This window comes from Heterodontus francisci, chromosome 4, assembly GCF_036365525.1.
Source record: "Heterodontus francisci isolate sHetFra1 chromosome 4, sHetFra1.hap1, whole genome shotgun sequence".
Lineage (NCBI taxonomy): Eukaryota > Metazoa > Chordata > Chondrichthyes > Heterodontiformes > Heterodontidae > Heterodontus > Heterodontus francisci.
In genome coordinates this window covers 43,739,376-43,761,339 of record NC_090374.1, presented here as the reverse complement: position 1 = coordinate 43,761,339, position 21,964 = coordinate 43,739,376, and the positions used below count along the sequence as shown (strand labels likewise).

General features: G+C 40.1%; 1 protein-coding gene across 6 annotated transcripts in view; it reads right to left on the bottom strand.

The window, feature by feature from the left end:
- mast4 (microtubule associated serine/threonine kinase family member 4) overlaps positions 1-21,964 on the bottom strand; it is a 575,541-nt gene that overhangs the window by 173,569 nt on the left and 380,008 nt on the right. The window contains exon 1 of one of the 6 annotated variants that reach the window (XM_068029438.1): positions 6,474-6,551. The exons of the other annotated variants lie outside the window; for them this stretch is intronic. Within the exon in view, the coding sequence (XP_067885539.1) occupies positions 6,474-6,547 (74 nt within the window). The 5' untranslated portion in view covers positions 6,548-6,551. Of the gene's footprint in view, positions 1-6,473; positions 6,552-21,964 lie in introns of those variants that run through there. 6 annotated transcript variants of the gene reach the window in all.

Sequence of the window (21,964 nt, the reverse complement as noted above, 5' to 3'; positions counted from 1 at the left end):
ATATGCTCATCATCAAAAGGATCTGAAATCAAAAGCCCAACAGCCAAGAACTGAAAGTGTCAGCAGAAACCCTTAGCTCTCAGATTTACATGGATACTTGCAATCCAGCCCAGTATTAGATCATTCCGGAAAGTAGGTCCATGGATCTCCCTCACTTAAAACAAAATTCTTCCTCAAACCACGTCCACCCCACCAGCAAAACAGGAAAAACAGAACCCATACCCATGACCCTAACAGAATTCAAGTTCGACCTGTAACCTCCCAACACCCTGCCCCCCCACCCCACCAAAATTCAAACCGGTTCAGAATTAAACCATATGTTCTGCCCCTACCTCCACCCACAAGAAAATGGAGGGGGTGGGCAACCCCTGTTGAGTAGCAAAGCTGATCAGCCTGCAGAAACAAAACCTGAACCCCTAAACTTCAATCCAAAGAAATGCTGACCTAATCTCATCTCCGTTTCAAAATCTGGGCTATGCTAATGAAGGATTCTGGACCTTTAAATGCTAACTTTTAATACCAGTTTTAAGGAAAACTAAAAGCATGGACTAAAAACTCTGGATTACTTGCTAAAACAGCAGAATTTGTTTAAAAGTATTAACAACCATTTAGAAAACAACTGTTAAATATGACTGTTCAGAAGGCATACTGGGAAGCTTAAATAAGTTTGAAATGGTAACTTGGATTATCATTACTTCAGGACTAACTGCTGCATTAGCCTCAGTAAAGCTACAGGGTCAGGCAAGATTTGTCATCACTTTCGAAGGACAAGGAAAGATAAGGAAATAATAACAAAGCCTTTGTGAACGTGAGAAAAAGTGAGAAAGGAAAACTACTGGCAGCCTGGTTTGCCAACAGGTGATATATAAACAGCATTTTAATAAGTTTGAAGCAAAAGACCAGAAGCAAAGAAGGACATCAATAATTAACCCCTCAGACTCCCAAAGCAGAAGAATGAATCACTGTGTTTGAAGTTGTACTACTGACTAAAGTAGTAAGCATCTTCATCTGTAAAATAGTTCGTGTTTTAATGTCAATAAAACCAATTAGTTTAAAGTTTACAGCCTCAGTTGCTCCTTACCTCTCGGTGCCCTAAAGCAGTAAAGAGTTTTAAAAGTACCGTATAGTAATATTCCCGAATAAAAATATAAATATAGAAAAGTTCTAAATTCTTTTGCTAAGTTTCATGGCAGCAAAGGTCTGAACTCGTGATGATTATGGATAACATATTCAAACTACTGTCACATGGATCCATTTTGGAAATTTGTCCGTGTTAAGATTTTTTTGGAGCCCAAATGTGTACCGCAAACTGGCCTCTGTTAATATCCAAGACCGTGCTCAAGATATTTTCACAGGAAATATTTTTGTATAATAAATGCCTTTATACGGTAAAGTCACAAAGTAAGAGTGGATAAGATTACAGCTTTTGCCATTTAGTTTTACAAAATACTTATTCAGAATTGCCTTAATTGCTCCAGTGATAATTGCAGTCATAAATTCAGAAATTCGTAATTTGGCTTGATTTTCTGTCCTGGCCTCAGGATTTAGCCACTTTGAATTTCAACATCAACATTTTAAACACAGGAACAGATCTGCAGTCATCAAATAAACAATTTTAACACTGTCCCATCAGTGGTAGGGAAATTATTGGAAAAAATTCTGAGACAGGATTAATCTCCACTTGGAGAGGCAGGGATTAATCAGGGATAGTCAGCATGGCTTTCTCAGGGGGAGATAGTGTCTAATAAATTTGATTGAATTTTTCGAGGAGGTGACTAGAGGTGTAGATGAATGTAAAGCTGTTGATGTAGTCGACATGGAATTCAGTAAGGCTTTTGATAAGGTCCCACATGGGAGATTGGCTAAGAAAGTAAAATCCCATGCGATCCAGGGTAATTTGGCAAATTGGATTTAAAATTGGCTTAGTGGAAGGAGGCAGAGGGTGATGGTACACGGGTTGTTTTTGTGAATGGCGGCCTGTGACCAGTGGGGTACTGCAGGGATTGGTGCTGGGACTCTTACTGTTTGTAGTATACATTAATGATTTAGATGTGAATATAGAAGGCATGATCAGTAAGTTAGCAGACGACACGAAAATTGGTGGTGTCGTAAATAGTGAAGAGGAAAGCCTTAAACTACAGGACAATATAGCTGGGCTGGTAAGATGGGCGGATCAGTGGCAAACGGAGTTTAATCCTCAGAAGTGTGAGGTGATGCACTTTGGAAGGTCGAACAAGGCAATGGAATATACAATGGATGGTAGGACTCCAGGAAGTAGAGGGTCAGAGGGACCTTGGGGTGCTTGTCCCTAGATCACTGAAGGCAGCAGCACAGGTAGATAAGGTGGTTAGAAAGGCATACGGGATACTTGCCTTTATTAGCCGAGGCACAGAATATAAGAGCAGGGAGGTTATGATGGAGCTGTATAAAACGCTGGTTAGACCACAGCTGGAGTACTGTGCATTTCTGGTCACCGCACTATAGGAAGGGTGTGATTGCAATGGAGAGGATGCAGAGGAGATTCACCAGGATGTTGCCTGGGCTGGAGCATTTCAGTTATGAAGACAGACTGGATAGGCTGGGGTTGTTTTCCTTGGAGCGGAGAAGGCTGAGGGGGGACCTGATTGAGGTATACAAAATTATGAGGGGCATAGATAGGAAGAAACTTTTTCCCTTAGCAGAAGGGTCAATAGCCAGGGGGCATAGATTTAAGGTAAGGGGCAGGAGTTGAGGAGGAATATTTTCATCCAGAGGGCAGTTGGAATCTGGAACACACTGCCTGAAGGGGTGGTAGAGGCAGGAACACGCACGACATTCAAAAAGTATTTAGATGAGTACTTGAAATGCCATAATATACAAGGCTACGGGCCAAATACGGGGAAATAGGATTAGTTAGGATGGGTGCTTGTTGGTCAGCACAGGTGTGTTGGGCCAAAGGGCCTGCTTCTATGCTGTAAAACTCGACAACTCTATATAAATGATTTGGAAGAAGGGGCCAGGTGTATTGTAGACAAATTTACACACGATACAAAGTAAGGTCAGAAAGCAAGTTGTGAGGACGACACAGAGTCTGCAAAAGGATAGAGGTTACCTGATTATTTAAATGGAGAGAGACTACAGAATGCTGCAGTACAGAAGGATCTGGGTGTCTTTGTACATGTATCACAAAAGGTTAGCATGCAGGTACAGCAAGTAATTAGAAAGATAAACGGAATGTTGGCCTTTATTGCAAAGGGATTGGAGTATAAAAGTAGAGTCGTCTTGCTCACACCTAAAGAACTGCGTACAGTTTTGGTCTCCTTATTTAAGGAAGGACATACTTGCATTGGATGCAGTTCAGTGAAGGTGCAGTGTGTTGATTCCTGGGATGAAGGGGCTGTCTTATGAGGAAAGGTTGAGCAAATTGGGCTGAGACTCATTTGAGTTTAGAAGAATTAAAGGTGATCTTATTGAAACATAAAAGATTCTGAAGGGGCTTGACAGGGTAGATGCTGAGAGAATATTTCCCCACGTGGGATAATCGAGAACTGTGGGCATAGTTTCAGAATAAGGAGTTTTACAGACCCCTCTCCCCCGGGACTGGGCTGAAAGGTTGGGGCGGGGGCGTAAATTGGATAAGTTGGTGGGGGTTATCAAGCCCATTGCCTATAGGCCCCCTCGCCACCCCCCGCCCCCCGTTGGTATTTTACTGAGGGCCTTCCCAGCGGCCTCCACTGGAACACTCAACCCTGCCATCCCACCCTCCACCCCCACCCCCCACCTCACCAGGGCCTGGCCGATTGGTGAGCCCTGACCCCACTTATCTTATTCTCTGGCTTCCATCGCTGGATGGGTCTGGGGCCAGGTGCAGTCCCAGCAATGGCCACTGCTCCTGGTGGCGCTGATGCAACTGAAGAGCTGCTGACTCTCTGATTGGTTAGCAGTTCTCAAAGGCAGCACATCTTGCCTCATAAGGGCAGGAGCCAGAACCTCAGGCAATTAATTTCCTGAGCCATGCAAAGTAACTTCCAGGGCTGGTGGAGCCGGAGATAGACAGATTCTTGAACTATAGGGGAGACAAGTGTTATGGGGAACAGACAGGAAAGTGGAGTTGAGGCCATGATCAGATCAGCCATGATCTTATTGAATGGTGTAGCAGGCTCGAGGTGTCATAAGGCCTACTCCTGCTCCTATTATATTTCTTCAAGTTCGGCAGAAAGCGCAGTCACTTCACTGCAGATCACAAAATCCGAGGCCTTGCATTGCACATAACTTGCTATCGAAACTAACACTCTATTTACATTGCCAGGCAAGAATGAGTTCCATATTTATAAGATATTGGGACTCTGCCAGTGTAAATAGACCTGGTTGAATGCCGGAGGAAAGTGTTTGATCTCCCTGTTTCACTAGGCAACAAGGGATAGTATGAGGACTTGATCTCTGCTCTGTAGTTGTGGTATTCAATTCCAAACATCTATTATCTGCAACAGGGTAAACATTGCAATCATGGCATAAAAGCACAAGAAGAAAGGAAAGCTTTTGCAGTTCTGCTGGGGCCCTCTACTATAGCTGAACTAAATACTGAGGATATATGCAACTTTCCAAAAAAAAACTTAAAATGAAAGTCTCTCTTCACTATATCTGAACTGAATTCTGTATTCACAGGTGATAAATTAATCTCACTTGTTACAGATAAAGGTAGAAATAATCTGATAATTGGGGAGGTATCTGGTGAAGAAGGTAGTTTGAAATAGAGCTCATGTCATCTAAGATTTTCTTCTCAGTACTAAGCTACTGTGCAATGAAAGGCCATTATCATTTTTAATATTCACACAATAGGAGCATTGTTAATGGGTGTGGTTAACTCATGAGCAGCCCAATATTTCCACAATTAGCAACATGTCTCTGCTAATAGCTACATGCAGAACACTTAAATAAGTACTTCTACACAGTATAAAATAATCAGTTCAATACAGTGTTTGCTCTTAGGAAAGCAGATTAGGGTAATTGGAATTATTGGTGAAACAGATCAAGATAATAGCTTGGTAACAGTTTCAAGCAGAAGAACACCTTCAGTCCATATTGCCCATATATCCACTGTATTCCCTTGGTGTATTTCTAATAACTGATTTCCATTTACTGATGAGAATTTGTGTAGTTCCTTTTTGAAACCCATTAAAAGTAGTGTTCAAACACCCATGCCGATATCAGCTCTACATACCTACTATCCTTTCAGTAAAAGGATTCCTCTCGCATTTCCTATTTTCTTTGGTTAGTATTAATTTATTATGACCCATCGTGCTTATATTTTGTAAATGGCAGAAAAGCTTACTTGGATCCAATTTGTGTAAACCTTTTGAAATTCTAAACACTACCATATCTCCTCTCAGCCTTCCCTTTTCAAAAGGGAAAAGACCCAGAGTAGTGAATCTTTCTTCATGCATTATTCCTTCAGGATTTGGGATCTGCACTCCCAACGATAACGGAATTTCCATTTTGAAATTGCAAAACTGCAGGCAGCGCTCCAACCTGGTCTCACCAGCATCAAATATCAATTTTAAAAGCGCTCTCAATACATTATGTTATACTCTTGCTATGCATCCCAAAATTCTGTTAACGATGCATAGTTATCAATGTGCAAATCAGCCAGTAAATTCAAGGGATTCAGAGATATACTGTGAGCTGTGAATCTCCGGAACTTGCTGATTGTTATACGACTCTCTGCTGTTTGTTCTGCATACACAGCATTTCACCCTTAGCCTACCCTCGCCACGCCATCATCAGTTCACAATATCCACCAATTAAAGGTGCAAATAATTTTTCAGCTTAAGAATCCAAGAAAATGTTTAACTAATGATGTATGCCACAAGGTGCCCCACTTCAGCAGGATCCTGTCCATTATGTTGACAGTCTTAGTGACCTGTACACTAAAACCTCAAGATCCCTCTCCACGCTGATACTTCAAGTACATTCCTATTCATTATATAATCCACATCAACCTTCCCTCTACCAAATCTCAATTTTACATTTCCCTGTATTACGATGCTTCTGCCATTCCTCTGTTGAGTTTATAAAGATCCTTTTGAATTTGGGCACCTTTTGATGGCCATTTGCCACTGCTCCCAATATTGATATCTTGGACAAAATTTCTTACTCTAAATCAATCATTCGTAAACAACAATGGTCCCAACACTGAACCTTGTGACACTCCATTGGTAAACTGACTACCAACCAGATACCTTCCCATGCACTACTACTTGTTGTCCACCAACCTATCATTTGCCAATCCATTTTAATACATTCCCATCTATCATAGGGAGGTGGCCCTTGTGTAGCATTCTATTATGTGGGACAGTGTCAAGTGCCTTCTCAAATCCAAGTTATAAATAACTTTGCTCCTAGTAACAGTTCCCATATTATGTACTTGACATTAGCAATGCACATTTGCTTACTTGCCAGACACTACAGAATACATTTGTTAAATCAATAATCACCAGAAACTGGATAAGAATGAATTCAACTTCCAAATCCAAACTGGGCTGACAGATGTGGTGGTTGGCATGAACATTATTTCTTTAAGTTCACAGGTGATCCTGTTGTGGCAAACTGTTTAAGAAAATGATGCAACGCATGAACAATGGGATAATTATTTGTTCTGCCCAACCTACAAACATCAAGTATTTGTCATCGTGTCTCACAAACTTCACTTATAACCATCTGGTAAAAACCTGTTAGAAGGAATAGGTGTTGGGGTGCTTTTGTTTTTAAATTGTTCATATAGGGTTATGTAGCTGATGCTTCTGTTTTCCTGCAGCTTTTATTTTTGGACAAATCGGAAATGGGAACACAAACCCCTTCAGGCAAGTCCATTTTTACAATCATCTATTTAGGAAGCGAAGGTAATGTGAACATCTCTGCACTAAACTTTTGGATCAAAAACATGGGTTAATTACAACAGCTGCAAGTGACAGACCTCAAAAGATATTGGATATAGGTTTTATTTTGGATAATGAATTACAGAGGGAATGAATCATCTTCCAAATACATAATTAAATCTACGGTGAATTTATATACTAGCCTTCTCCACTTGCAATACCAACAAAACTACTGGCTCGTATTTCTAGCCTTACCTCTCAAAAGTCTCTTCATACTATTATTTATTAAGATGAATAGTTTGTCAAATTCTCACCTACAAATACACCAATTTTATAAAACGTGTCTGTTACACTGATGAACAATGATGTTGCTTTGCTAACCTCACTTGTTGAGCTGTTAGAAGTCACATCTTCATGTTAAAGCTGCTTCGAAAAGAGCGACACTGAATAAAATGGGGCATTATTAATCACTAATTGTTTCTGCAAAAGAACATGAGTAGATCATTCAGCCCCTTGAGCCTGTTACACCATTCAGCTGGATCATAGCTGATCTCTACCTCAACTCCACTTACCTACCTTTGTTCCATATCCCGATACCCTTACCTAGCAAAACTATATCCACCTCAATCTTGAAGATTTAATTGGCCCAGCATCCGGAGCCTTTTTGAAGAGAAATAATTCAATAATTAATAATTCAACTACCCTTTGTGTGAAAAAGTGCTTCTTGACGTCACACAAGATTATGCCCTCTTGTTCTGGATTCCCTGATGAGAAGAAATTATTCCTCTGTACTTATCCTATCGAATCCCTTAATCATTATAAATGCTTTGATTCGATCGCCCCTCAACTATCTAAACCCAAGGGCATAGAAGCCAATTTATGCAACCTGGCCTCATAATCTAACCTTTAAGCCTGGCAGTATTCTAGGGTATCTTCAGTGTACCTCAAAAGATCACTATATCTTTCCTGCAGCGCAGTGCCCAACACTGAACTCAATAACCAAGATGGGATCTGACCAAGGCTCCGTCCAACTGAATAACAACTTCCCTACTTTGGTAATCTGGCCTCCTTGAGGTAAAATCCAACAGTCAATCAGACTTTTAGTGCACAAGCTTTTAATAATTTGGTCACATGGACACATAAATCCCATTGCTATTCCTAGTCTCTCAACATTAAGAAAATATTTCGATTTTCCATTCTCAGATCCAAGGTAGATGACAGGAAACAATACAGCTTTATGAAGCCGCTCTTACTCCATTCCAAAAATGGCCTGTAAGAAGATGACTAAGTGGGAAAATGCTCTCTCCAGTCGTAGCTCTGTTTCTGATCTCAGCTTGGTTGACGGGAATGCTCCATTTGGACAATTTCACATTTTCCCACATTATACTCCATTTGCCAGGTCTTTGCCCACTCACTTCACCTATCTATATCCCTTTGTCGCCTCATGTCCTCTTCACAACCTACTTTCCTACCTATCTTTGCGTCATCAGCAAATTTAGCAATCATACCTTTGGTCCCTTCAACCAAGTCATTTATATAAATTGTAAAAAGTTGAGGCCCCAGCACTGATCACTGAGGCGCACCACTCATTACATCCTGCCAACCAAAAAATGACCCATTTATGCCTACTCTCCGTTTCCATCCATGCCAATACGTTACCTCCTACACCATGAGCTTTTATTTTTCGCAATAACCTTAGATGTGGCACCTTATCAAATGCCTTCTGGAAATTTAAGTACAGTACATTCTCCAGTTCCCCTTTATCCACAGCACATTACTACTTCAAAGAACTCCAATAAATTGGTTAAACTGATTTCCCTTTCACAAAACCATGTTGACTCTGCCTGATTACCTCGAATTTTTCGAAGTGCCCTGCTATCTCGTCTTAATAATAGCTTCCAACATTTTCCGAGACAGATGTTAAGCTAACTGGCCTGTAGTTTCCTGCTTTCTGTCTCCCTTCCTTTTTGAATAAAGGAGTTACATCGGCTATTTTCCAATCTAATGGAACCTTCCCCAAATCTAATAAATTTTGGAAAATTAAAATCAACACGTCAACCATCTCACTAGCCACTTCTTTTAATACCCTAGGAAGAAGTCCTTCAGGACTCGGGACTTATCAGCCCACAGCTCCAACAATTTGTTCAGTACCACGTCCCTGGTAAATGTTATTTTTTTTTAGTTCCCCCCTCCCTTCCATTTTCTGAGTTACTTCTGGGATGTTACTTGTATTCTCTATAGTGAAGACCGATGCAAAATACCTGTTCAATTCATCTGCCATCTCCTTAGTTTCCATTATTAATTCTCCAGACTCACTTTCTATAGGACCAATGCTCACTTTGTTAACTCTTTCCTTTTTTAAAAAATATCTATGGAAACTCTTTCTATCTGTCTTTATATTTCTAGCTAGCTTTCTCTCGTACTCTATTTTTTTTGCTCCTGATTAATTTTTTTAGTCATTCTTTGCTTAACTTACTTTGCCAGTTCACTTTAGCTAGCTCTGCTTTCATGCCCTCATAACTGCCCTTGTTCAAGTTTAAAATACTAGTCATACACCCTCTCTTGTCTCCCGAAAACTGAATGTAAAATTCAATCATGTTATGATCGTAGCAGCCTGGGAGCGACTTCACTATGAGGTCATCAATTAATCCTATCTCATTGCACAATACCAGGTCTAGTATAGCCTCCTCTTTGATTGGCTCCTGAACGTGCTGTTCTCAGAAACTATCCCAAAAACATTCTATAAAATCCTCATCTCAGCTACCTTTGCCCATCTGATTTTTCCAGTCTGTATGTAGATTAAAATCTCCCATGATTACCACCGTACCTTTCTGACAAGCTCCCGTTATTTCTTCCTTTTGTTATGCAAGTACTTACATTTTGAGGTCGTGTGTTTTAAAACTGAAAAAAAGGATTCCATAGATGCTGGACTTGGTGGTTTAAAACAAAAAAGAGGCCATTGTAAGGTCTTTTGGACTTGGTTTCTAAACAACCCTTACTGGACGTCACCAGTCTTCAGATAAGTACACAGCAGGGACTTTTTGACCTGGGGAAGTTGTTTACGGAGCAGTGACAGGTCAACATTTATAGGGGGTCAGGAGGCTTAACTCTTGAGATATTGTTTTAGTTTCACTTTGGACAGGTAGTTGGGGTATGAACAGTGTTTTGAAAAGGAGTTTAAAAAAATTAACCTGCCAAGGACAAAACCCCAACTCAGCCTTTCCCATCTCTTTGAAAACCCTGCCAGTTTTTCCATCTCTTAGAGAAGCTCTTAGAAGTGAGTGTAAGAAAGAGAGAAATTGATGCTGCATTCGTCCTGAAAAGCCTTTGTTACGACCAGGTGAGGAAGGTGTCTAGGGGTCTTTCTCAGCCTTCACCTGGTCTTATTTTAACAGGGTTTAATTTTTAAACACACTGTGTTTTGCGCTCCCCCTTGGTGAATCCTTATTCTCTGCTTTCCAATTATAAGGCACAGAAATGAGCACAACCAGGCTTTCTTAGGTTTAAAGAAGAAAAATGAAATTTATTAAAACTTAAACAAACTCTAAATTTGGTTAACGCCTATGGATACACACCGCGCCCCATGCGAGCATGGATACGCAACATGCACATGAAAATAGAGACAGAAAAGAGAATAAAAATAAAGTGGAGAGGTTTGAGGCAATATCAGAAGAGTTTCTTGTTACTGTGCTTGGAGCTCACTGTAGTCCTTTTGTAGCTAATTCTTGCTATTCATTGGGGCCCAGTATTAAACCTTGTTCACTGTAGGAGACTTTTCTCTCTTCGGATTCATGTGTCTTCAGTGGGTCTTCAGTTCCGTGAGAAAGAGATGAGAGCAGACAGGAGAGAGATGTTCTCAGTCCAGGAGCAAAGAGCTTTTTGAGTTTTACAACTGTGTGGCAAGTTCAAATTCAAAAAAACTCCAACAGCCAGCTAGTGATGTGACTAAACTGGTCTGACAATGTGTATTTGCGTATTCAGCCATCTTAGCAGTTAACCTGGAATGCTAGCCTCTCCACCTTCAAGGTCTGGTAATCAAAAGTCCATTGTAAATTAAATAGGAGCAGGAGGTGACCCCTTTGTCCTTTCCAAGCACTGTCTGTTACAATGCAAATGTATTTCCAGTCAGGGGCTTGGCAACTCCTTGCAATAGGCCTTATCTTTCCAGCATCAATTTTAAAATTTAATGTCCATGTGACAAAATATCTGTGCCTCATTCTTGGCAGGTGAGGGACTGCATGACACCTTCTTGAAACCCCTGTTGTCACATTTCTCCTGAGACGCTGGAAAAACCTGCTGGATAAATCTTTGATGCCGTCTGAATGAATTACTCCAGAAAAGGATCCCAGTGTCCCGTCACCATATACCCCGAAGCCAGACAAACCCAAAAAGGGACACCTGACATCTGCCCATATCTTCTCTTTTTTCTTCAAGAATTAGCAAGTATTTTACCAAAGTATTCCTTTTTGCAACAGAGCTCGAAAAAAAAATATTTTTTCCAGTTAACTGGTGTGGGTGGGTGGGTGCGTGCGTGCTTGCGTTTGAGAGGCTAAGGAAAAAGGGGACTTTCATATTTCAATCGGTGTGTTAATGCTTTGCTTCGTTACTGATTAAGTCTCATTTTAGAATAAACCGATAATTTTGTTTATTACAGAAACCTGGTTGGTGTATTTTATTCTGGGATAAAGAATAGAGTCTGTATTGGAAACTGGGTAAACATTTAAATATATGTTGTGATGTGTGGGAGGAAGTGGAACTAGAAAAAACAGTGCGCTCCTCCCGCCTTGGTCGTAACACTTTACACCCTAACCTACTGTCTGGTTACTGTTAGGGGGCCTGTACACCACTCCCATAAGTGACTTCTTGCCTTTATCATTTCTCACCTCTACCTGAACTGCTTCTACATCCTGGTTTCCTGAACGCAGGTCATCCCTTTCTATTGTGCCAATACCATCTTTTTAAATTAACAGAGCCACCCCTCCAACTTTTCCTAGCTTCCTGTCCTTCCCAAATGTCATGTACCCGTCAATATTCAGGTCCCAATCTATGTCATCCTGCAGCCATGTTTCTAATGGCTATGTCAAGAAAACCCTATATGCCAAATGAGAAATATTAATTTCATCGTTTAGAAACTTACATTAGAATTTTAATGGAGAAAATCTTGCCGTTAATTTTAACTAGCAGCCAAGATGGCCACTGCAATTTGCATCTGAAACACCTTTTCATATTCAAAAGATCCAACCAGAGCCAGAGACTTGAGCAGCATGTACCCAGAACAATGGCTTGCTCTAAGTGATTGAATTACCTCAAATTGCTTCACTAGCATGGCATTCAAGACAATCCAAACACACTGACTTTGAAAGAGAACCCCCTCCAAGTTTAAATTGGCATCCTGGGAGCCTGTGGAGCCAATTCCTAACCTTGAATTTCATCAGAAGGTTCCAGAAAACCTGAAGCAGCCACTTCTGTCCATCTCGGGGGAAGCTGTTTTTGTATCCCTTGGACAAAGAGACAGGCAGTAACTCAGAGTGTGCAGCAGCGGAAGGCAGCAGTGTGCTTCCCTTTCTCTCTCGCGCCAGAAAACATCAAGTTGAAAACCGTCTGTTTTTGGACCCTCCAAGTCTACAGACTGCCACAGCCAGAGACTAGGGGAAGAGAGCCAACTACAATTCTGCCTCCAAGAAAACCCTGAGCAAAGCAGGCCAACCACAAAGTGCACTTTGACCAGCAATGACTTCAAGAGTACAGCTTACGCTAGAAGACTACCGAATCATCCACTCCACAGACTGTATTTAAGTTCCATTTATTGTGGACTCTAATCCAACCACCAAACCTATTTTTCCCTCTGTAATCAATTTGTGTGTGAGAGATTCTCATGGGAATGTTTGCGTGAATGTGTAGCATATTTTGTTTTATTATTTTTAAATCGGGTTAGATTGTTAAGTATAATAAACTTACCTATTTCTTGCTTATCTTTGGCCTCCTTATCGCGAGAGACAATGGGTAGCGCCTGGAGGTGGTCAGTGGTGTGTGGAGCAGCGCCTGGAGTGACTATAAAGGCCAATTCTAGAGCGACAGGCTCTTCCACAGGTGCTGCAGAAATATTTGTTTGTTGGGGCTGTTACACAGTTGGCTCTCCCCTTGCGCTTTTGTCTTTTTTCCTGCCAACTGCTAAGTCTCTTCGACTCGCCACACTTCAGCCCCGCCTTTATGGTTGCCCGCCAGCTCTGGCGAACGCTGGCAACTGACTCCCACGACTTGTGATCAATGTCACAGGACTTCATGTCGCGTTTGCAGACGTCTTTAAAGCGGAGACATGGACGGCCGGTGGGTCTGATACCAGTGGCGAGCTTGCTGTACAATGTGTCTTTGGGGATCCTGCCATCTTCCATGCGGCTCACATGGCCAAGCCATCTCAAGCGCCGCTGACTCAGTAGTGTGTATAAGCTGGGGATGTTGGCCACCTCGAGGACTTTTTCTTAAACTCAAGAAAACCTGTCCAATTGGTTCTTTGACGATCACATGAAAGGTAAAAGGTAGAACACTCACTGAGGTGGTCAGGTTAACCACTGTTTAAAAAGGAATAAACCCAGTTGCAGTCAAATAAGAGGAAGGACAAGAGGGGCAATTGTGACCCCCCTCCTCACTTGGCCATAACAGCTATCAGATCGTACTTATTTGATTCTATTTACACTATCAGTTGATCTTTTTGTTTTGAATATTACATGCATTCAGATACATAGCCTTTAGTTTTGTCCATTTATTATTTTTGTAACCTTATTTGAAACTCTGTTCATGTAGTAAAAATACTGAATGGGTGATAATATTCCTTTTAAAAATGCACTGAAAATTCTTATTCAGGCACTGTAAATGGAAAGGACATTATAAAAGTGTCAACATAGACTGGCAGCACCAATTCTGCCTGGAAGTGATGCTTTAAATGGTCCATTACTGTTTAAAACCATCAGGGTAATTTTGCCAAGAATAGTAGTATCCCACGCACTGAACAACTCTTCAACACATTTGTGATTGTTCACTCAAATCTCTAGTTAACAAGGTATCCCTCCTTGAAGACCCTGTAACTGACTGGCCCTGAACTATTCAGTTGGAATTTGTGCTTCTGCTAATAGTTAATTGTTATTGCTATATTTAATGTCAGCTGCGGCTCACTTGGTAACACTCTCGCCTCTGAGTCATAAGGTTCCAGGTTCAAGTCCCAATCCAGGGCTTCAGCGCAAAATCAAAGACGACATTCCAGTGCACCAATGAGGGAACGCCGCACTGTCAGAGGTGCTGTCTTTCGGATGAGATGTTAAATCGAGGGCCTATCTGCCTTCTCAGGTGGATGTAAAAGATCCTGTTGCACTATGTCAAAGAGCAGTGTAATTATCCCCCCGTATCCTGGCCAATATTTACACCTCAATCAACATAACAAAACAGATTATCTGATTATCATCACACTGCTGTTTATGGGAGTTTGCTGTGTGCAAATTAGCTGCCACATTTCCTACATTACAACACTTCAAAACTTCTTCATTGGCTGGTCATGAAAGGTACTATATAAATTCAAGTCTTTCTTTATTATTGCTATTTCTTTCTCTCAAAGTCCCCTTCCTCATTGTGAGCCCAACACAAATTTGGTTCCATGGCCCCTCTACACTACATGGATATCCCCACTGCATTCAACTTGCCCAATCAGGGATCCATCTCACCACAGCTTTTTGGCTTGAGGCCTCCAACACATTCTGGCTCTACCATATCTTGGACCAAGCTGCAACTACCTCCTTCCTGCCCCCGACACACACCAACTAAGCAGAATTGTGAGTGTGTCCCTGTACACCAACAACTCTCCCCGCACCAAGTTGGAACAAAATACCAAACCTCCAGAAGAAAGAAAGCTTACCTGCTCACTTTCCCCAACCAAGACAAAAATGGTCAGTGTTTAGAATTTTTATTAAATCCTTGAAATCAGGAATACCAACTCTATATAGTAAAGAGATGACATTTGGACCACTGGCAAATTTCAGACTGCATAATTTTGTATTATATGCATTATATCTGATAAGTAAACTTGTTAGAGCCAACCTCTGCTAGAAATAACATATCACTCATTCTTGTTGGTAATCAAAAATTCACAAGACATGCCAACATCTTAAGAAATAAAAAGAAAAAGGCAGTCATCTCCACTCAGCTCACAAAAGAGTTTGTGCAAGCACTATGGGCGGGTGAAGTAAAAAATCAGTATGTTGTTTTGTTTAGTATGTACACCAGAACCCACAGAACAGAAAATGCTGGAAATGCTTAACAGTTCTGAAATGTCCAACCCTAAAACGTTAATCTCTCTTTACATTTCCAGCATTTTCTGTTTTTAATTTGGAAGCAAAATATTACTCAAATTCCTCTTACTGAAAAATTATAGTAGTCAATCACACACCGAACATATGCGCTTAAGGATATGTGCAGAGTTTTTGCTTTGGCTGCAATTGGCAATCCGGGCACTAGTTTTCAGAAACAAAGTTATGATTTAGATTTATAGATTTTTTTAGATATAGAGATACAGCACTGAAACAGGCCCTTCGGCCCGAATCTGTGCCGACCGTTAACCACCCATTTATACTAATCCCATATTCTACCACATCCTCATCTGTCCCTACATTCCCCTACCTATACTAGTGACAATTTTTATAATGGCCAATTCACCTATCAACCTGCAAGTCTTTTGGCTGTGGGAGGAAACCGGAAGAAACCCACAAAGACACAGGGAGAACTTGCAAACTCCACACAGGCAGTACCCAGATTTGAACCTGGGTCGCTGGAGCTGTGAGGCTGCGGTGCTAACCACTGCGCCACTGTGCCGCCCATATGATTCCAGTTTGTTTAAACTTAATTGCACAATCAAAAACGTAAGATCTTCCATAAACTAACACAATCAGTTTTAAAACGTAATTTTTCTTTGCATTACAAACTATTCCTTGATATATTTAAGAGTGGTAAAGTTTTACTAATACAGCTGAAAATGGGTTTATCACAAGAAAAGCATTTTGAATCAGTGTCTAAGCCCATCACCTGCGAGTAACCAGATTTTAATTAACTAAAAAGGCCTTTAAGAAAATTCACAGAATCATTGACTAGTTTTACCAGTGCATATTGGTCAATTTCTTAATAAATTAAATTTTTTTTCAAATACTTAAAAACTTATAAAATGGTGCCCGTTGCTGTCTTTGCGCCCAAACTAAATTTTAAGAACCTCCTCGAAGGCCTGCAAGTGAAGATTTGCCATGATGATTAATTCGATCTGGAGTTGTGATCTGTTCTGTCAGCGGGGCCAGTTCCCAGTACAATGATTCTTAAACCAGCATAAAAGATTGTACTGGATGTAACTTGTGCTTGAAATTGCTCAGTCTATTCTGCTAGTTTGGCTGCTTTCAGGTGAATTTATGCTGGAAAAACCAGCACAACCTTGCATAAACTCTACCCCGCTTTCCTTATTGCTGGTTTACCCAAGACGCAATAAGGAAGCTCAACAAACCAACATCTTATTGGAGAGCATCCCATACCTTTTCCAATGATCTCTATGTATGTTCTATGAAAAAAAAAGTTTCACAAGAAATAAAGTAGCAACATATTAAAGTCAGAACAATCTATTTTCATGACAACATAATGCAGGAAATGGCAGGGATGCGAGGTGCTGTTGGTCCCAATGGTACTGGGAAGGACAATAATTGCCTCTTTCTTATAATATAAAGGCATTCTATATATGCTGGTCATCACCAACACAGTCTTCCAATAGCCAAATATAAAAACATCTGAATTCAATCTTGATTTGAGAACTGGCTTCTGATAGATTATACCATTGTCTGGCAGTGGATCATTGGTCCAGGCTTCCTGATTACTAGTCCAGTAATATTACCACTATGCTACTGTACCCAGTTCTCCATCATTAGCACATTTAAGTAATTTCATTACGACCTGTGCAGCTTTGGCTTTGTGCTAAGAGCAAGCCTAATGTGGGAAATGAAAAACATGGCCAATTGGTCCAAGATAAAGCAATGCACACATTTAAAAAGGAAATGGCTACACACAAGGATCAGAAATACACTGCCTGAAAGGGTAGCAGGAACAGATTCAACAGTAACTTTCAAAAGGGGACCACACACACACACACACACACACACACACACAACACACAAACACACGAAAAGGAAAAAAATTGCAGGGCTATGGGGAAGGAGGAAGGAAGTGGGGCTGAGCTCTTTCAAACAGCCAACACAAGACAATAGTCCAAATGACGACCTTCTGTGCTATAAGACTCAATGATTATAATTATTTGCATTCAATAGAATAAAATGTTCCTAATTTTAGGAGAAATGTTTTGTATTATGTAGCTTGATTCCCCCATATCATCTGCAATTTAAGAATTGGACCAAGAATTTGTAGCCCACATTACATGTTGTACAGTTAAAATCTAATTTATCATGCTGAAAAATTTGGCATGAGCATAATGATTCCAATATCTGATTTGATGGATATCTTAATTACAAATCAGATTTTGTAGGTTCTAATGAGGTTTTAATTTTCATTTTGATACACACACAATAAACTATTACTTGAATACAAAATACACATCTATCTGCTTCAATGCTTATGCCTCTGACTATATAAAAATGTAACTAAAGCTTGTTACTTGTTTGTAACAGAACCATTTTCCCATTACTAATCTTATAGAACGATAATTAGCTTTCAATGTTTTCCATATTTACAGCAGCTCAAATCACAAAGAAATTAATGCTGTTTGATGATGCCATCAAGGATATGGATAGAGGGGATCAGACAGAGAATAGACCTTGGAAGGGAAAGGGAGCTTGAGATGTAAATATAATTAGGAGGTAGGAAGAATGAAAAAGGTTAAAATGAACAAGGCAGTAACAAAAAAAAAGAAAATCGGGATGTGATGAAAAGAAATCTTGTCTAGCCAAGGAAATTCAAATACAGGAACAACATAAAAGGGGAAGTCCTCATCAGTTCGATGATTTCTAATTGATTACAGTTTGCAGGGACCTCAACAGCGCACCCTATGGAGAAGCAAAGAGTCACTGACAGCAACTTCCAGATTTTCGCTGGATTTAACTGTACATGTATGAACTCCAGAAGTTGCTATCAGTTTCAGAGGAGTAATGAAGGCCAACACTGACAGTTTCGCTAACATTACTATCTCAAAATCTGGTCATTACGGCCCACCAAACTGTTGAAAGGATGCTTTTTCTCTCCACAGATGTTGCTAGACCTGCTGAGTATTCCAGTACTATTTTTATTTCAGATTTCCAGCATCCACAGTACTTTGCTTTTATTTTAATGTATGTTAGTTAGTTGATAAACTGTAGAAGCATGTGTTAACAAGAGTCACAATTGTAGATTGTTTTATTATTCACAAATAGACAAAGGTTGGAAGAAAGATTATATTGAAGAAAAAAGGGTGTTTTTGTAGTGTCTTCAAGGTTGTTTTCTCAGCTCCAATAAGCAAGATCAACTTGGCCTGGTTCAGGTAAGACAGAGGAACATAGAAAGATAGAAACAGGAGTAGGCCATTCAGCCCCTCGTGCCTGTCCTGCCATTCAATGAGATCATGGCTGATCCGCGGCCTAACTCCATATACCTGCCTTTGGCCCATATCCCTTAATATCTTTGCTTAACGAAAATCTATCCATCTCAGATTTAAAATTAACAACTGTTCTAGCTTCAACTGCTGTTTGTGGGAGCGAGTTCCAAACCTCTACCACCCTTTGCTTTAAGAAGTGCTTCCTAACATTTCTCCTGAACGGTCTGGTCCTAATTTCTAGATTATGCCCCCTAGTTTTAGAATCTCCAAATCTCCAACCAGTGGAAATAGTTTATCTTTATCTAGCCTGTCTTTTCCTGTTAATATCTTGAAGACTTCAATCAGATCACCCCTTGATTAATAAAGTGGAATAAGGAGGTGACCTAAAAGCAGACAAATATTTGGGGCATACTGCCCATAAATACATTTCAGTGTAATGGAAGATAAAAAAAAGTAAAATCTCAAGAGTATGCATACTTGAATGAAAAAAGCTAATTTTAGTGAGAGTAACAAATATTCCGTCTAGGTTAAATGGAAGGAAAAATCTGTCAAGTAGAGCAATAGATTGGCAATTGGAAATATTTAAGTTAGGAGATGGAAAGAGTAAAAATCAGGTATATTTTATGAAGAAAAACAGAGAGAGATTCCACTTTGGGGTTGCACAGATGAAAAGGAGGCAAGATTAAATTTGAAAGTAAGGTGAGGAATTTCCTCAGAGCATCCGTAACTTCACTCAGAGCAGTGGAAATCCCACTGACGCACATAAGCAGGGCTTCTGCCACACTTGTGGCAAAGTCACAGCAGCAGAGGAAGAGCAGTCCCGAAGAAATTCCTGGCCTAAATAAAATGGAGTCAGCACTTATAGGTCGGATAAAGAAAAAAAGGCAGGAGAGGCAAAAGAATACAGAAAAGCTACGAGAGACAATAGGAGAGAGTATGTGAGAGAATTAGCAAAAACATGAAGGATAACAGAAAGACCATGTATTGGCAGATTAGTTATGAGAGGATAGTTAAGTAGAATAGTCATGTTGGAGTGTGTGTGGATAGCAGAAATACTAAATGAATATTTTGTCTCAGCTTTTCATACAGCATAGAAATATTGAGATTGTAAAGCAACTGAGGTTAGTTGTAAATAGGGGAGCTTAGCATTTAAAGAAAACTACACTAACAAACTTGCGCAAGTTTCAGGTAGAATCAACAGGGCCTGATTATGTTATTTTGAGGATCCTGAGGGAAACTAGGGAATACAAGGTTGAGGATCTGACTATAATTTTGCCATAATTCTATGAAAAAGAAAATTATGTCAGAGACTGGAAAATGGCAAAGGCAACACTTTTTATAAAGACAGAAATTAATTCAGGACATTATAGACCTGTTTCTGGTAAACAACTACAGTCTATTACAAGGAATAAAATCATGGGATAAGCATGTGGAGAGACATGAACTAATTGATCAGAGGAAGCCAGCACAGATTTTGAAAACCGGGCATGCTTGAAGGACGGTATTAAAATATTTGTACAAATAACAGAATATAGGTAAATGATAGGTGGATTTCGTTTATAGGGATTTTTAAAAAACCTTTTGTAAGCTACCCCATAAAAGTTACAGCAAAGATAATGGCACCTAAGGTTAAAGAGAATGTGATCACATGAACAGTAAGATGATTGTGTAGGAAGCAAGATGTTTCTTAGACTGGAAAAATGTGGTAATGATGTTCCACAGGGATGTCTCAATGTTTCTTTTCTTTGTTATATGCTTCTGAGATTTGGACAAAATTGGGAGATGTAGTAAATTTGCAACAAGGATTGTGAAAGACTACAAGACGAAATAGCTCAGCAGAAAGGACTGATAGATGACAGATGCAGTTTAATGTAAATAAATGGAAATAATCCATTCTGGTAGAAGGATTGGGAAAAGGAAAGATCTCTTAAATGGTATGATTTTAAATGAAGTGGGGGAACCTTGTAGTTCATTTATACAGATCACTGGAGACGGTCTTTTGTTTTTTAAAAGATACTTTTTAAAGCATCTAGACAGCTATTTTCTTTATGTGACTAAAGTTTGGGTAACTACAGAACCAATATGTTTTTTTTGGGATGTGTATCTCTGTGATGAATCTGTAGATCAATAGCGACCAGGAACTGAATTGACCCAAAAAAAGAACACCTCCGTTCAGTCCGCAAGCATGACCACGGGTTTCTGGTTGCCTATCGTTTTAATTCTCCACCTGGCTCTCACACTTACCTCTCTGTCTGCAGCCTCCTGCAGTGTTCAATGAAGCTCAATGCAAGCTTGAGGAACAGCACTTCATCTTTCGATTAGGCACTTTACAGCCTTCCGGACTCACCACCGAGTTCACCAATTTCAGACTACAATCGTTGCTCCCATTTTGCTTCCTTTTCTTTGCAGGTTTTGGTTTTCCTCTCATTTTTCTCTTGCTTTTGCTTTCGGACTGCAACTGTTCACCATCTGCCATTCTCTGGAAACATCTTTTGTTTCTTTACTTGTCCCCTTACCATGCCCTTTGGCCTTGCACCACCAAATCTTTTGTCTTCCACTCTATCACAGACTTTTGTTCTTTTTCTACTCTTCCCCCTGACCCCCTTTCACTTGCTTAAAACAGTTTACTTTTCTAACTTTTCCCAGTTCTGATGAAAGGTCATCAACTTTAAATGTTAACTCTGTTTCGCTCTCCACCGATGCTGCCTTGCCTGCTGAGTATTTCTAGCATTTTCTGTTTATATTTCAGATTTCTAGCATCCACAGTATTTTACTTTGGTAGAATTGAATTGACTTCACTGCAGCAGTATACACCTCATAGGTCAAAGTCAAGAGTCACTGTGGACTGCATTTGTAAGACACGTGCGCCATTGTCTTCACTGTTTTACATAGCATTTTTGTTGAGACATTTTACAAAGAATAAAATGTTTGAAACATTTTGATTCTTAAGGTAGGTCTCAACATCAATCACAGATAACCCATTACAATTTTTAACTGCTTTGGTATAATTTTGAGTCTGTAGAGAACAAATAAACTTTAAAAAATGAATTGCACTCATTACTAATGTGACATTCCTCATTCTTAGAAGCAAGTTTAATTCATCACATAACTCAAACCCACCCACTTCACAAACTCTGACTCGAAGCAGTTAACCAGTGTATGTTTATGGGAATAGCTTGTTATTCAGACATAGCGCTCTGCATGTTCACACTTGCATTTCAAAATGTTGAAGATTAATACTTCCTGCACTGTGTTGCGAGGTCAGGTCGCAGTGCACCTCTCCTGGCCTCGCACGGCTCTATCAGTGACTCATGCACTTGTTGACAGCAACAGATTGCCGATCTTACGTGCGAGTCTCAAACACTCCAGACTGGGAGAGAAGAAATTACATCAGAGGATGACCCAAGTGACAGGTGGAGCTGGTTAGTTATGACTGACAACTTACACACTGCAATACACTAAGGAGGGCGTTCCTTAAAGCATTTGGCCATGGAAGTGAAACTACAGAATCGTT